At 36.3% G+C, this 13,185-nt stretch overlaps 3 protein-coding genes across 4 annotated transcripts; 2 read left to right on the top strand and 1 right to left on the bottom strand.

The window, feature by feature from the left end:
* Nucleotides 1-404: 404 nt before the first annotated feature.
* Nucleotides 405-4,886, top strand: LOC125217793 (ATP-dependent Clp protease proteolytic subunit-related protein 3, chloroplastic-like). Its single transcript, XM_048119330.2, has 10 exons — nucleotides 405-712; nucleotides 1,400-1,501; nucleotides 2,369-2,491; nucleotides 2,701-2,760; nucleotides 3,309-3,405; nucleotides 3,500-3,573; nucleotides 3,894-3,947; nucleotides 4,060-4,143; nucleotides 4,223-4,339; nucleotides 4,579-4,886. Exons 1-9 carry the CDS (start codon nucleotides 440-442, stop codon nucleotides 4,316-4,318), a joined length of 963 nt encoding a protein of 320 aa, XP_047975287.1. The 5' UTR covers nucleotides 405-439; the 3' UTR covers nucleotides 4,319-4,339; nucleotides 4,579-4,886.
* An 828-nt stretch (nucleotides 4,887-5,714) lies between these two features.
* Nucleotides 5,715-8,461, top strand: LOC125218759 (T-box protein). Of its 2 annotated transcripts, none has more exons than XR_007176020.2 (7): nucleotides 5,715-6,145; nucleotides 6,374-6,451; nucleotides 6,544-6,686; nucleotides 7,429-7,499; nucleotides 7,575-7,670; nucleotides 7,807-7,915; nucleotides 7,994-8,461. XR_007176020.2 is itself a non-coding variant. In XM_048120509.2 (7 exons), exons 1-7 carry the CDS (start codon nucleotides 5,759-5,761, stop codon nucleotides 8,074-8,076), a joined length of 951 nt encoding a protein of 316 aa, XP_047976466.1. In that variant the 5' UTR covers nucleotides 5,719-5,758; the 3' UTR covers nucleotides 8,077-8,461. The 2 variants fall into 2 exon arrangements, 1 of the variants encoding a protein (XP_047976466.1); XM_048120509.2 differs by having other exon boundaries at nucleotides 5,719-6,145; nucleotides 7,823-7,915.
* Nucleotides 8,462-10,885: 2,424 nt separating this feature from the next.
* LOC125185147 (rapid alkalinization factor-like) lies at nucleotides 10,886-11,554 on the bottom strand. Its single transcript, XM_048081638.2, has one exon. It carries the CDS (start codon nucleotides 11,492-11,494, stop codon nucleotides 11,150-11,152), a length of 345 nt encoding a protein of 114 aa, XP_047937595.2. The 5' UTR covers nucleotides 11,495-11,554; the 3' UTR covers nucleotides 10,886-11,149.
* Between the last annotated feature and the right edge of the window lie 1,631 nt (nucleotides 11,555-13,185).

Here is a 13,185-nt window from a genome sequence, read left to right on the forward strand (position 1 = left end):
TGTATTTTCTTAGGATAAAGAAGGAAGCAACAAATAAAGAAATTTGATAAATGCACAAACATTAGATATAGAGCAAAAGAATAAATTTTTGATTTGAAAATCTTCACAATCGTTTCACTCCCTCAAGACCTCAACTCAAATAGATTCATATAAAATTACGTTTACTTAGACTACGCACTTCCTCAGCTTAAGAGAAAAGAACAAAAAAAACGTTGTTTTCTTTTCAAGTAACTTTGGTAAAGAGAAAGAACTTGAATTTGTGGTTTAAAGATTTTCAAAACAAACGTTACTAAATATCACGTAAATCAACGCAAGCAAAATTTGACGACCCGACCCGACCCGACCCGACCCAGAGGAGAGGATCCGGAGCTGAAGAGTTTGATATCTGCACACCAACACCATCGTCTCATCTCCTTGCTCCTCCAAAGGCAAAATTTCAATGGCTAACTGTCTGCGGATGCCCATGGCTTCGTCTCTCTGCTGCTCTTCATCAGCTTCCGCCCTGCACTTCTCCAAACGGCCTACTTGCAGTGCAACCAACAGCTCCAAAATTCCCATGCCTCCAATTAACCCTAAAGACCCCTTCCTATCCAGGCTCGCCTCTCTTGCTGCCACCTCTCCCGATACGCTGCTCAATAGACCCAAAAATTCCGATACGCCGCCATTTTTGGATGTTTTCGACTCCCCCACACTCATGGCCACTCCTGCCCAGGTATTCATTGCTTCTCTTTTTGACTAATCGTCGCTATGTGTGGTGCAATTGTACACACCCTATACTCACTTCGAAATTCAACCATTTACTTGCCTACTGCTTGATTGTTTTGTTTTGTTTTGAATGTGATTGTTTATCTGGAGAATCAATTAGAAATTGAAAGGGTTAAAAGGAGTTTGGGATCATCCAATCCTCATAATATATTGGCAGTTTTGGTGAACTGCGTTGATATCGGTGGGTTAGCCTCGTCTCGTTATAATGAGATGCAAGCAAAGTTGGGATGGGCCTACGTTCGGTGCATTTAGTGCACTGGGTTGAACACTATAAAATCTTGATGAAACACATGAAATGTTCGACGTTTTCATATGTGGATCTCTGTTGAAGATCCTTGTATCGAACTTGAACGTGAGATAGCAGTGATATGTAACTTTGTACAGCCTTTTCCTTGTGCTTGCAATCTGGGAAGCTTGTCCTAGGGATTAGCTCCTTCAAGTTTACCATATGCAGGCTATGAGAATTCTTGGAATTAGCTTTCATAATAATCATAATATCCAACTAAAATGAAGAATTTATACTACTGCTTTGAGAAATAACACATTGGCACATTGCTAGTATTTTTTTGAGGAAACTCATAATTTTACAATAAGTTCAAGCACTTGTGAATATTATTTTTGTTGATTGAAACAGGTGGAGAGATCTGTTTCATACAATGAGCACAGACCAAGAAGACCACCACCAGACTTACCTTCACTATTGCTGCATGGAAGAATAGTGTACATTGGCATGCCGGTTACTACTTTGACTCTACTTTGTTCTCTTAGATTATTCCATTCCTGATTTGTTAAAGTTAAAGATGAAGAAAGCTGCAACAGGTTCTGGTCATAGTATTCAGAATATAGTATATGGAGTAGTAGACAGTGTATGTATATCACATGCACCAAATAACTTGTTACTAATTCACTGGTACCCAGCTGATTTTTCAGTTATTAGCATGCTCTTGATATGAAGACCACCAACAAATTCCATCACAATCCTTATATGGTTCTTAAAAAAGCAATTTAGATCTGTATTTTTATTCGGGACATGTCGTGGCAGTTTTATTGACTGTTTCAGTTGGTTTACACATCCGATGAATATATATTTTTCAGCGTATTAAAATAATTTGAATCATTTATGATATAAGGGGGATCAATTTGCCATTATAGGATAGTGAATTGTCTGCTAGTTTTCTTGGTAGTACCTCTTCATTTCCCAATCATTCCTCAAAAACATATACTCCGTATTTTAATAGTCATAGATGACCTGATGGTTCGGTGCCTCTTATGCACGTATTCTAATTATAGTCTTCTTTTGTTTTTTGCGGGTAGGATTTCATGTATACAAAATAAATAAGTGTGTTTCAGTGCTGTGCTACAACATCCATGTGATTGATACACTTGTAAGAGGAAATCGATATAGTTTTAGCAGTGGCAAACCAATTGATACTGAGTGGTTCACTTTGTTATCGTAATTTTTACATTTAAATTAGAATTTTGAAACTAACTTCTGAAATAATGAGTGGCGGCTGTTGTGTTACTCCTATTACTTTATTTTCGAATTTTGAGTAAGACTTTTTACTTTATTCTAGCAAATAAAATGGACCTTTCTTGGTTTCAGTTGGTTCCAGCTGTTACTGAGCTTATTGTAGCTGAGTTGATGTATCTTCAGTGGATGGATCCCAAAGAGCCAATTTATCTCTACATAAATTCCACTGGGACAACTCGTGATGATGGTGAAACGGTGAGGCTTTAAGTGATCTTGTATTCTCTTAAACTTTCTTGTCCACGCACTGCCTTTCTTTACATGATTCTTCTATAGCAGCTGTTTCCAGCTGTTTTTCCCCCTCCCAAGGGCATATGCAATATTTCAACTACTTTTTTTTCGAAGTTCCACATTGAGTGTATTATTCATACATTTTAAGTAATGCTTAAAATTTTCTATAATGTAAGGTTGGAATGGAGACTGAAGGTTTTGCAATTTATGATGCTATGATGCAATTGAAGAATGAGGTATGGTTTATGTGTGTATGGAGTACTTCTTATTTGATAATCGTGCAGGCTCAGGTTGCTTGTTTAGATTATTTAAATGCTCAAAATTGAGTAATATGTTGAGAATTATCCAATTTGTGCTCTCCAGATAATATACCTGGTTGTGGTGGTGTTTTGGTTTTACTGGCCTGTATTAATGTCAGTTATGCTGATATTATCCTAGAAATGCAAATTTATGAACAAAACATCTTGATTTCATGCTGTATATGAACTTCGTAGTGTGCATTGTGGTCAGGATCTCCTTTGGCCACTTTTCTTTAAAAGGAAACATTGCCTTCTCCAGAACCATGTTATCCTGTTTTCTGCAAATATTTTCCCCCCTCATGGATCATTTTCATAATTATTATGGCAGTTTGTGCTCAAACTTTTGACAAAGATAGGTATCACTTTCTTTGCCTGATTTAAAGTGGCATTTTAATATAGCATGAATGCATGATCGACTTGTTTTAAATGATACTTCGTGTTTGGCTCATCATATTTATTACCTGCATGCTTAATTTCATATGCAGATACATACCGTAGCTGTTGGAGCTGCTATAGGCCATGCATGCCTCTTACTCTCTGCTGGAAGCAAAGGCAAAAGGTTCATGATGCCACATGCCAAAGGTAGTTTTCAGTTTCTTGCATTTGATTTTATGCGCAGCCCTTAAGTTGTTTCTCTTGCATTTTCCTTAATTTATTTAGAACTTTCTATTTTCAGCTATGATTCAACAACCCCGTGTTCCATCCTCTGGTTTAATGCCAGCCAGTGATGTTCTGATTCGTGCAAAAGAGGCAAGTTCGAGCTTTTTTGCAACCTTACATTTGACTGGAAGTTTCTAATCCATGTGTAGTGATAAATAATAAGTCCATAATAAGCTTTATTGGAAACTAAAAATGATGGGTATTTCAACCCATGCATGGTGGCACACTGGCATCATAGGAACACACATCAATATTTGTATTTGGGGTAAAAAATGCAAATCATTTCCGTTTTCTACTTCTGATCTTTACTGACAATGTTTTATTTGTGTAGCCTTTTTTTTGGGTTGTTACTTGTGACATACATAAGTGTGTTAAATACGTTTATGCTACTTATTATACTGCTTTTGTAGGTTATAGTAAACAGGGATGTCCTTGTTAAACTTCTGGCTAAGCACACTGGAAACGTGAGTTGATACGTCAAATTTCTTTTTTCTTTTTAGAGAATATTTGTTGAATTGTTGTAGTGCTTGTCTATCTATGGAGTAATATTCCTCGATTTCTTTTCAATTTGATCAGTCAGAAGAGGCTGTGGCCAATGTGATGAAAAGGCCATTTTATATGGACTCTACTAGAGCTAAAGAATTTGGTGTCATTGATAAGGTGAGTTGTTTCCGATTGTGCCCAACTTTCGTACATGTTGACCTTGGCTTTGTACTAATGACGTAACATTTGGAATCAGATACTTTGGCGTGGACAGGAAAAGATTATGGCAGATGCTGCCCCTCCAGAAGAATGGGATAAGAATGCTGGGATCAAAGTCCTTGATTCAATGTAGTTACTTCCAAATACTTAGTGGGTGAGCTTTCTCCTTACAATATCCCTTAATTAATTGTTCAAGGTGGATACAGTGAGCCTAATACAACTGAAGATCTTCCTGTGAATTTCTAATTACCTCCACATCTTCATCACACATATAAGCATTGATATGAGACAAGTATAATAACCATGTTTGATTTTTGAAGTCTTTCTAACTGAGAGCTGGTCCAATTAACTTTTGGATAGATGTTTATGAAATGTGTGATTGAATTTGTGCAGGATTTTCAGTCTACAGCAAAACCACATCCGATACCCTATTACTTATCCAAACTCTGATTTCAAGCATATACAGCTGGTTTCGAAGATTAAGCCATTACGGATAACCATATGATTGTTATCAGTTACAGTGAGCTCGTAAAGGTGGAGCATAAATTGGGGGATGCAGCTTAAATTCTTAGTAAGAAAGCCTTGAAGAACAGCTCTGGATTGTTTTGCATATAAATGAACGTCTTGTTGAACGCTTGTTATACTTGAGCTAGCCACTTACTATTCAATAACACCACAGCTGAACGCTTGTTGACATTGTAGCTAGAGTGTCCACAATAATGTGGCTAAGCCACGGAGGCGCCCAAGGCACAGCCACAAAAATTTGTCCAGCCCAATAGTAGACACGTCACAGCCACAACTAACATTATTTTATCAATTGTTGGTATATTTTAATTCAATCACCATATAAATTATCGGACAAAAAATAATTAGAAAAAGAAACATAAATTAATTAGATATAAAATTAAAACCAAATATTCGTTGTATTATAGATATGCGAAAATTATGCAATGAAAATTTTATAAAAACACAAAAAATAACACCGCCATTGCCTACTCGGTGGTATCATCGGAATACGTCGCTTCTTCTCAATCGGAATGAAAAATGGTGTATTTATATATAAAAAAAAGTCATCATCGAAATCCGCCGCTTCTTCTTAATTAGAATGAAAAATGGTGTATTTATTAAAAAAAACCAAAAATTCAATAAAATTAAAAAAAAAGTTTCCAGCGCCGCGGCGGCAAGGCAGCCCGTTCCCACCGCCGCTGCTTCGCCACGAACGAGGCTCATGGCAGTCCACCCCCTTGCCCTCATCCACACAGCAGTAGGGAGCCCCGACGGCCACCGCGGGCTCCCTATTGTGTAGGCTCTTAGTTGTGTGCCTGAAATAAGATGAATATCTCCCATTTATAATATAATATCAAAGGTTGGTTCTTGAGTTGGATTAGTTGCTAGAAGTTTGCATAAATATTTTAAAAATAAATTTGTGTATATTTGTTTGGTCATAGTGATGGAATGGTTAACGTAAGTCAAAGATTTGTAGTCAAATAAAATGTAAAAAAAATTAGGATGAAATTATTAATTCAAGCAAAAGTGGTTGCAAGTTGCAAATGACACTGCATTCTGCAACGCTATGGGATCTTCCTTTCCAATCAAATTCGCCTTATTCTTCTCCCTCTCTCTCGGCGCCGCCGCCGCCGTTCCTCTCTCACTCCCCCGAAATCTCACGCCCAAATCCAAAGCCACCACCTCGGACTTGCTTTCCCTCCTCGGCTCACCTCACCAGGCCGCCTCCGTTAACTCGGTAGTCGCCCGACAACTCCGCTCATGCTTCAAATTCCTAGCCCCCTTCAATCAAACCCTACCAACTCGCCGAGCACTCACTTCTCAACTCAATACGCCAGTCGATTACCTAATTCGCTCGCCGCCGCCGCCCGTATTGGAGCTGGCGCGACTCGCGGTCGACTCCGGCGGTGACCCTGGGGCTATTCACCGAGCTCTTGATCCGACTATTATAACTGTAATGCCTCTTTCTCTACATTCTTCTTTTCTCTTTAAACATCTAGTTATAAATTGCAATTACAGAGTTGATTGAGATTGAGATTTGAGAGTGCTTGCAATTTTACTTTGTCAAAAATCGGTTTGAGTGAATGAGAATGATGTGAATTACTAACTTGTTACTTTCTGTGAGTGAATTGTGGATTGTGGATTGTGGTGAAGGATGTTTGGTGATTTGAAAAAAATGCAGGTTCCTGATGTTGAAGGATCAAACCAGGACCGTTGTGAGCTTACTAGATATCCTTATGGCTGGCGATTCATTGATGAGGTGCATTGGTGACTGCTGGTTGATTGCGTTTACTTTTATTTTATCCTGTTCAGATTCTTGTTCAATTTCGTAAGCCAATTCCGTTTTTGTAGGCCTTGAATTCTTACATTGAGCTCTTGTTTGAAATTATTGTCGAGCGTGGCCCGGGAGTAGGCCTTAATGTGTCTCTAAGCCGCTATGATTTTTTCCATGGTCACCTTTTCCTTGCCAAGGAGTCTGGAAGACTTGGCATTTTGTAAGTTAAATTGTGAAGCACTTCTACTCTCTTCTTTTGTTTCACAGTTTGAGGAACTGGATTCTTCAATTAAGGATTAGGCCTAAAAGGACTCTTGCATATAGTTTATGACCCAAACTTTGGAGCCTTTCTGAAAAATGACCTAAGCTTTCGTTTACTGTTTAAAGTACAGTACAGGAGTTTGCAGAATGTTTTAATTGACCAAGAATCTGTGCCTGAATCAATTTGTTGGGTTCTCTCATGGAATATGCAGTAAATGAGTGCAAATACATTGATTGAAATACAAAATATAAATCTGCATGCCATGTTTTTCTTCAGACTTGTATATTAATGTTACCTGACAGTTGAAATACTCTATGTATGAATGTGCAGTCAGGATTTTTGGATATTGATTCAATGAAGTGGACCCATCTATTTCTCTTAGAAGGCCATGATCCCTCCTTTTAAACAAAATTAGGAACAATATGATGCATTAAACTTTTGAGCTAAGCGGAAGATTTATGAAAGGATTCTGACAGGAGGTTTTGTACCATTGTGAAAAATTGGTAGGGTTTGTCTCAGAAATCAGAAGTCTATAAGATATTGTAAATAATTAAAAAATATAGGAAAATGATATCACGTCATCAGAATAGAGAGACATGAATAACTTATAATTTACCTTTGCGGAGATAAGTTTGCCATGAGACATTATCAACTGATGATTGATGACTTATATGTGAGTCCATGGTGCATATATTTGCAGGTTTCATGCTAAAGAGTACCCTGCCTATGACAAAGAACTTTTTCCTTGCAACATGGGCTATTGCCAAGTCGGTGAGCGGGGTCAATCATGTGGCATGTCTCAAATTTTTAGCATCATTATTTGATTGTGAAGTTTATAATTCTCAGGATCCAATGTTACTTACGACGATTCAATGAACTTGAGAAATATTTTATGGCTTGCTCCTTTACCGAATGATTCCAGAAAGGCATGGGATGCACCAGGTGCCTATTCTCGTTTTTATCATACAGAACGCATTATAATTTTCTAAGATTGTTTTTGCTTCAAATTTAGGATGATGAAATTGTAGAATCACTGGGACAGCTTATATGTCTGACAAGATTTCCAACTTTATGCAAGATTTTGTTGTTGGCAGGAGTCCTCGTTGTCTTGGACGCACATCCTGAAGGAATAATATACCGGGATCTCATACCTGAATATGTTCATATTGCAAGGACACTATATGAAGGTTTGTGAATATCTCTGCATAGCCTTCAGTTAAAGGAATTGGATAAATAAATGAAGAGCAACTTTCTATGTTTGCCAGATGATTTTGGGGAAGTTGTGGTTGATGTCAACTATCTGAACGTGGGAGGTGAAACATCTAAATTCCAACTCTTCGTATGCTGAGGAGACATCATGGAGGTATCTCCTTTCCATATCAGAAGCTGGAGATTTCATTTGCTCTCTCTCTCTTGGATCAGACATTCAGGGTAAGCTGAAGCTAGGTTGGTTGGCGCAAAAGAATAGTTTGAGCAGACGTGGAAATGAACATTATGCCAAACCTCTAACTACAGCAAAATTGACATAATGTTCAGCCCCCTTCAATGATCACTGATGAGTCCTCTTTTCATGTGTGCTGCTCCGAACTAGGCCTGTACATTATTAGATTTTTTTCAGGGTGTTGTCTTTCAAGTTTGGGCAAATTTATGACTTGATTCCTTTGTTGTGAGATAAACGAATGTAATTGCTTAGTATGTATCTCGAATGTATGTATCCATGTTCTCTTGATTCAGACTTTGTTTTAAATACTAAAGGACAACCACGATATAAGTTGATTACTTGAGCCCAATTTACTAAAGGGTTCTTTTGGATGAGAATCGTTGTAGTTAAAATGGGTAGAATTTTTGAAGGGTTGGTAGCCGGTGAGAGATAATCTTTTGGTGCTCTGCAAGACTGCATCCGTAGAGCAGAGAAAAAAAAGGAAACATAAAATTTCCAGATTTTACTACTCCAAGCGCAAAAAAGTGTTTTTTTATGAGTGGAAATAATCAAATAATATTTCTCCATATCATTTTTAAATTCAACGTGTGACTTGTACACATCATTATTTGTTGTTCTAAATTATTAAAAAATGAGTCGCTATTAAATGTCCGTAAAATAAGTTGAAGTGACAAATTATGATTTTAAACAAAAACATATATGTGAAGAGAGATTTCGGAAAAAAGATTTCAATTCGCAGGCCTTTCGAAATTGAGGATTAAATTCGTTGACCTTTCGAAATATGAGATCATGGCATGTGAAATTTTTGAAATAAGGGATTTTTAATATTTTATCTATTTATTCTTCTTTTTCCTTAGAGCACTCCCAATGCTCTCCCTAAAAACTCCCTTATTTCTCCCTAACTCCTGCCACATCAGCGCCACATCAGCACCAAAATTTATCCCCAGTTTTTAGCCAACTGCTCCAATGGTTTCTCCCTTATTTCTCCCTAACTCAACATTTCATTTTTACATCATTACTAATTTAATTGTTTTATTTTTGTATATAATAAAGCTAGCTAATTTATAAGACAAGACAAATAATAGTAATAAAGTTCGTTGTATTAAACACGAGTAAAAAATTACAACGACGAAAATTAAAAAAAAAAGGGGGGAAATGATTTTAAATTAATTATTAAATTTTAAATTTATAGGGGAGGAAATTTTTTTAAAAAAAAACTATTTTTATCGCCGGATTATCGCCCACAGTGGTCGGCGATAATCCGGCGAATTTTCGGGATCCAGCGTTATTTGGTAGAATTAACGCCGGATTATCGCCGATTCCTCCCCATTGCCGGCGAATTTTCGGCGATAATCGGCGATAAAACGCTGGATTTAACGCCGAGTGCATTGGGAGTGCTCTTATTATTTGTCGCACAATATTTATGAATTGACCAAATTATCCCTAATATTTTCACCACTTCAATTCTGCAAATTACCGTGAATCACTGCCGCCTCCACGCACTCTCCTCCTCCTCCCCTATCCTTCTTGATCGCCGCCCTTCTTCTCTCCAATGTGTTTTGAGGAGGCTCGAAGAGACCAATTAGAAGGGATAAGGAAAGGTAAGAGAAGAGAGAGAAAAAAGAATGGTGAAGACTGAAGAGATTCATCAGCATGTACGGGGAGATGCTTCGATCGGAACATGAACCTAGACTTGCTGAAAAATTAGAGTAAAAAAGTTGAATATAAGAAAGAAAAGTCCCTAAATGTACTTAATTTTCACTCCCCGTTTTTAATCTGCTGTAAATCGAATTGTGAATTTTTCCTAATCCCAAATCTCTTTTTTAATCAATAAGAGTTTGCACCTCAAACATTTACCATTTCTCATTTACTTGGTTTGGTTTGTTGGATTCATGAAATAATTTCGATTTGGGATATGATAATCAACCGGTAAGAGTTGGTAAATGAATTTTATAAACAGCAGAACAACAACGTTTACTTATTCCATTCCATTCAATTCTTTATTTATTTTTCTTTACCGTATCAATGAGTTTGATAGAAAAAATTACCATAGAGTAGGTCATGGTGTTGAAACTTGAAAGGTCGGAAGGATACGAACACCTAATGCCGGCATTGCAGAGGATTGTTGGAGTAAAAAAGTCAAATTTTGGTGAAAATATTAGGGATAATTTGGTCGATTCATAAATATTGTGTTACAAATAATAAGGAAAAAGAAGAAGGATAGATGAAATATCAAAAATCTCTTGTTCCGAAAAATTCGCATGCCACGACCCATATTTCCAGAGGTCAACAAATTTAATTCCCAATTTCGAAAGGCCTGCGAATTGAGACCATTTTTCAATTTAATTCCCAATTTCGAAAGGCTTGCGAATTGAGACCATTTTTCCGAAATCTCTCATTCTGTTTGACATACAGGCTACAGCACTTCGCCTTGAAATAAATGTGTATTACGGCAAAATTATAGTACTACTAGTATTAGCTATATAATTTTCCCCTTTTAACTAAATTTCCAGTCTTCATTGTAGTACTTAATTATTGCTATTATCAGTATTATAAAATGTAGGTGTAAAATTTAGGGCCTACTACCTATATCCAGCTGTGTTATATATCTCCATAAAATCATCAATGCTAAAACAATGGAGTTCGACGTCATTCCTTTTAATTTTTGGATGATCCACAAGTGATAAAGATATCAATACATGAAACAACAAGGCAGTAAAAATTGAATTCGAGTTTATTGATCGACATTATCGGTTTGGTATAAAATTCCATACTGAATCTGAAAATTAACAAATTTGAGGAAGCAACAAATAAAAGAATCTTAAGAATAACTGTATATCTGTGAGGAACAACACACAGTGTATATTCAATAATTCATTCATTTTAGTATACCAAACATGAAACACCCCTCCCTCCCAAGGAAAAATTAAAAGAAAGAATAGTAGGAGTAGTATTTTCCAAGGAAGAATTACGAATCCGTTCAGCTCCTGCAGCGAGTGATGGCGCTGCAGCCGCGAGTGTAGGGATTGGCCTGAGCGCCCGGGCGGCAGTTGTAGTACGACGCGCCGCGCCGCGAGCACGGGATACTGTTCCTCCGCAGCGCATCGTAGCTGATGTAGCGCGTGGCTCGGAGGATGCGCCTGCTCGATTCCGAATCCAGCTCGAATTCATCCTCCTCGTTCACCACACACTCCGCCACCCTTCCCCTGCACCCCGATCTCACCGCTGGCATCACCCATCCCGTCGCCGCCGCGCCTCCGCCGGCGATTGCCAGGGGGAGTGCGATTACGCACAGCGCCAACACCAATTTCCAACTGCCTGCCATTTCGTCTTCTTAATTACTCCAAATCTCTACAATCTTCTGATTTGGGGAAGGAGGAATGAGAGAAGAAATGTTAATTTGTATATATATGGGGATGAGGGGAAATGAGGGGCTAATTTTCATGAATATTACAACTATGCCATTCATAATTTATTATACTTTAGTTAGGAGTATGGGGTCCACTACATTAATGAATATTCTTCTTCCAGTGAATTAGAGTTTTTTACATCATGGAGTATTATTAGTAGAGATTTCTGAACAACTATTTTTTCATTATTTTTCAATATTTTTGCCTTTATTCTCTTTTTTGTTCTAATACCTATTTTGGTACATTTACATTATTCATTTCTCTCATCTTATTTTATTTTTGATTTTTCTCTATTTTTATAATTTGATTACATGATTATCTATATATAACAATAATATATAAAACAACATTACATGATTATCCATATAAAACAAGGCATATAAAATTTTGTAAGATAAATTGTTATGTCGATATAATAATGATAAGATAAAAGAAATTAAAGTAAAATGGATGCATTGGATTAACGATAAGAGATTAATGAGAAAAATCAGATCTAGAAAATGTAGAGATAGAGGAGAGGAATTATAGAGTGAGAAGAAGGGAAAAAATGATGTAAATATATTAAATAATAAAAAAATCATTTAAAAAATAACTCGAATGTAATTATTTCTTTGTCCAAATACATCTGATGATATTTATTTTACCGGAATAAATATCATTGTCTTGAGATATTTATGTAATTCACTTTTCTTTTTAATTTTATTTCAAGCTCTATTCCATCTTTTATTTTTTATATCTTATGTTATGTATATAATGATATTTTAACTATAATATTCAAAATGTACTAAAAGTAAAGGATAAAACTTTTTTTAAGGCCATGCATTCAATAAATTTGTCCGTTTCTTACCTTTGCTTTTAATTTGTGACTTTTCTTCTTTTGCTTGAATTCTGTTAGAGAGCTAACACTACTTGAGGGAGAAAACGAGTTGAAAATGTAATTTCGGCAAATCCAATTTATATCTTTTGCTCTACACGCTCTTAATTAAATTAAATTAAATATATTCCTCACACGCATCAAACATTACTTTTTTTTTTAGAAAAAATTAGACCTCAAGTCTTACTTTTTTTTCTTCTCACTTTCAAATAAAAACAAAATTAAATAAATAACGTCTGAATATTACTACTTTTTCCGTTCCATAGTAATAGAGACATTTCATTTTGCTCACCCATTTTGAAAAAATCATTATAAATAGTTGAAGTGGAGAAAAAATAAAGTAAAAGAAAGAATAGAGTAAAGAAGAGTCTTATCTATAATATTCTCTCTCTTACTTTATTTTTTCTTCATTTTAACTATTTATAATTATTTTTACAAAACGAGTGCGCAAAATGTAATGTCTCTATTAGTATGGAGGGAGTAGTACTTTGGGATATTTGATTTTGATGCTTTAACTATCGATTGCCCGTCAATATAAAGGAATTTTTTTTATTATATTATTATGGAAGACGAAAATATGTTTAATACTCCTAAAAAGGTATGAGTAGTAGACTAAAAGGAGGGGAATATATGGAAGCCGCGTGAGGTGGTCCTAATGATAAAATTAGAGATGAATGCGCGTCAATTATCAGCCGTTCTTAGCCGCTTTTAATTTTTCTCTACAACCAGCCG

The sequence above is a fragment of the Salvia hispanica genome, chromosome 1 (genome assembly GCF_029641045.1).
Source record: "Salvia hispanica isolate PSC_SH4W2 chromosome 1, Shi_PSC_v1, whole genome shotgun sequence".
NCBI classification, from domain to species: Eukaryota; Viridiplantae; Streptophyta; class Magnoliopsida; order Lamiales; family Lamiaceae; genus Salvia; species Salvia hispanica.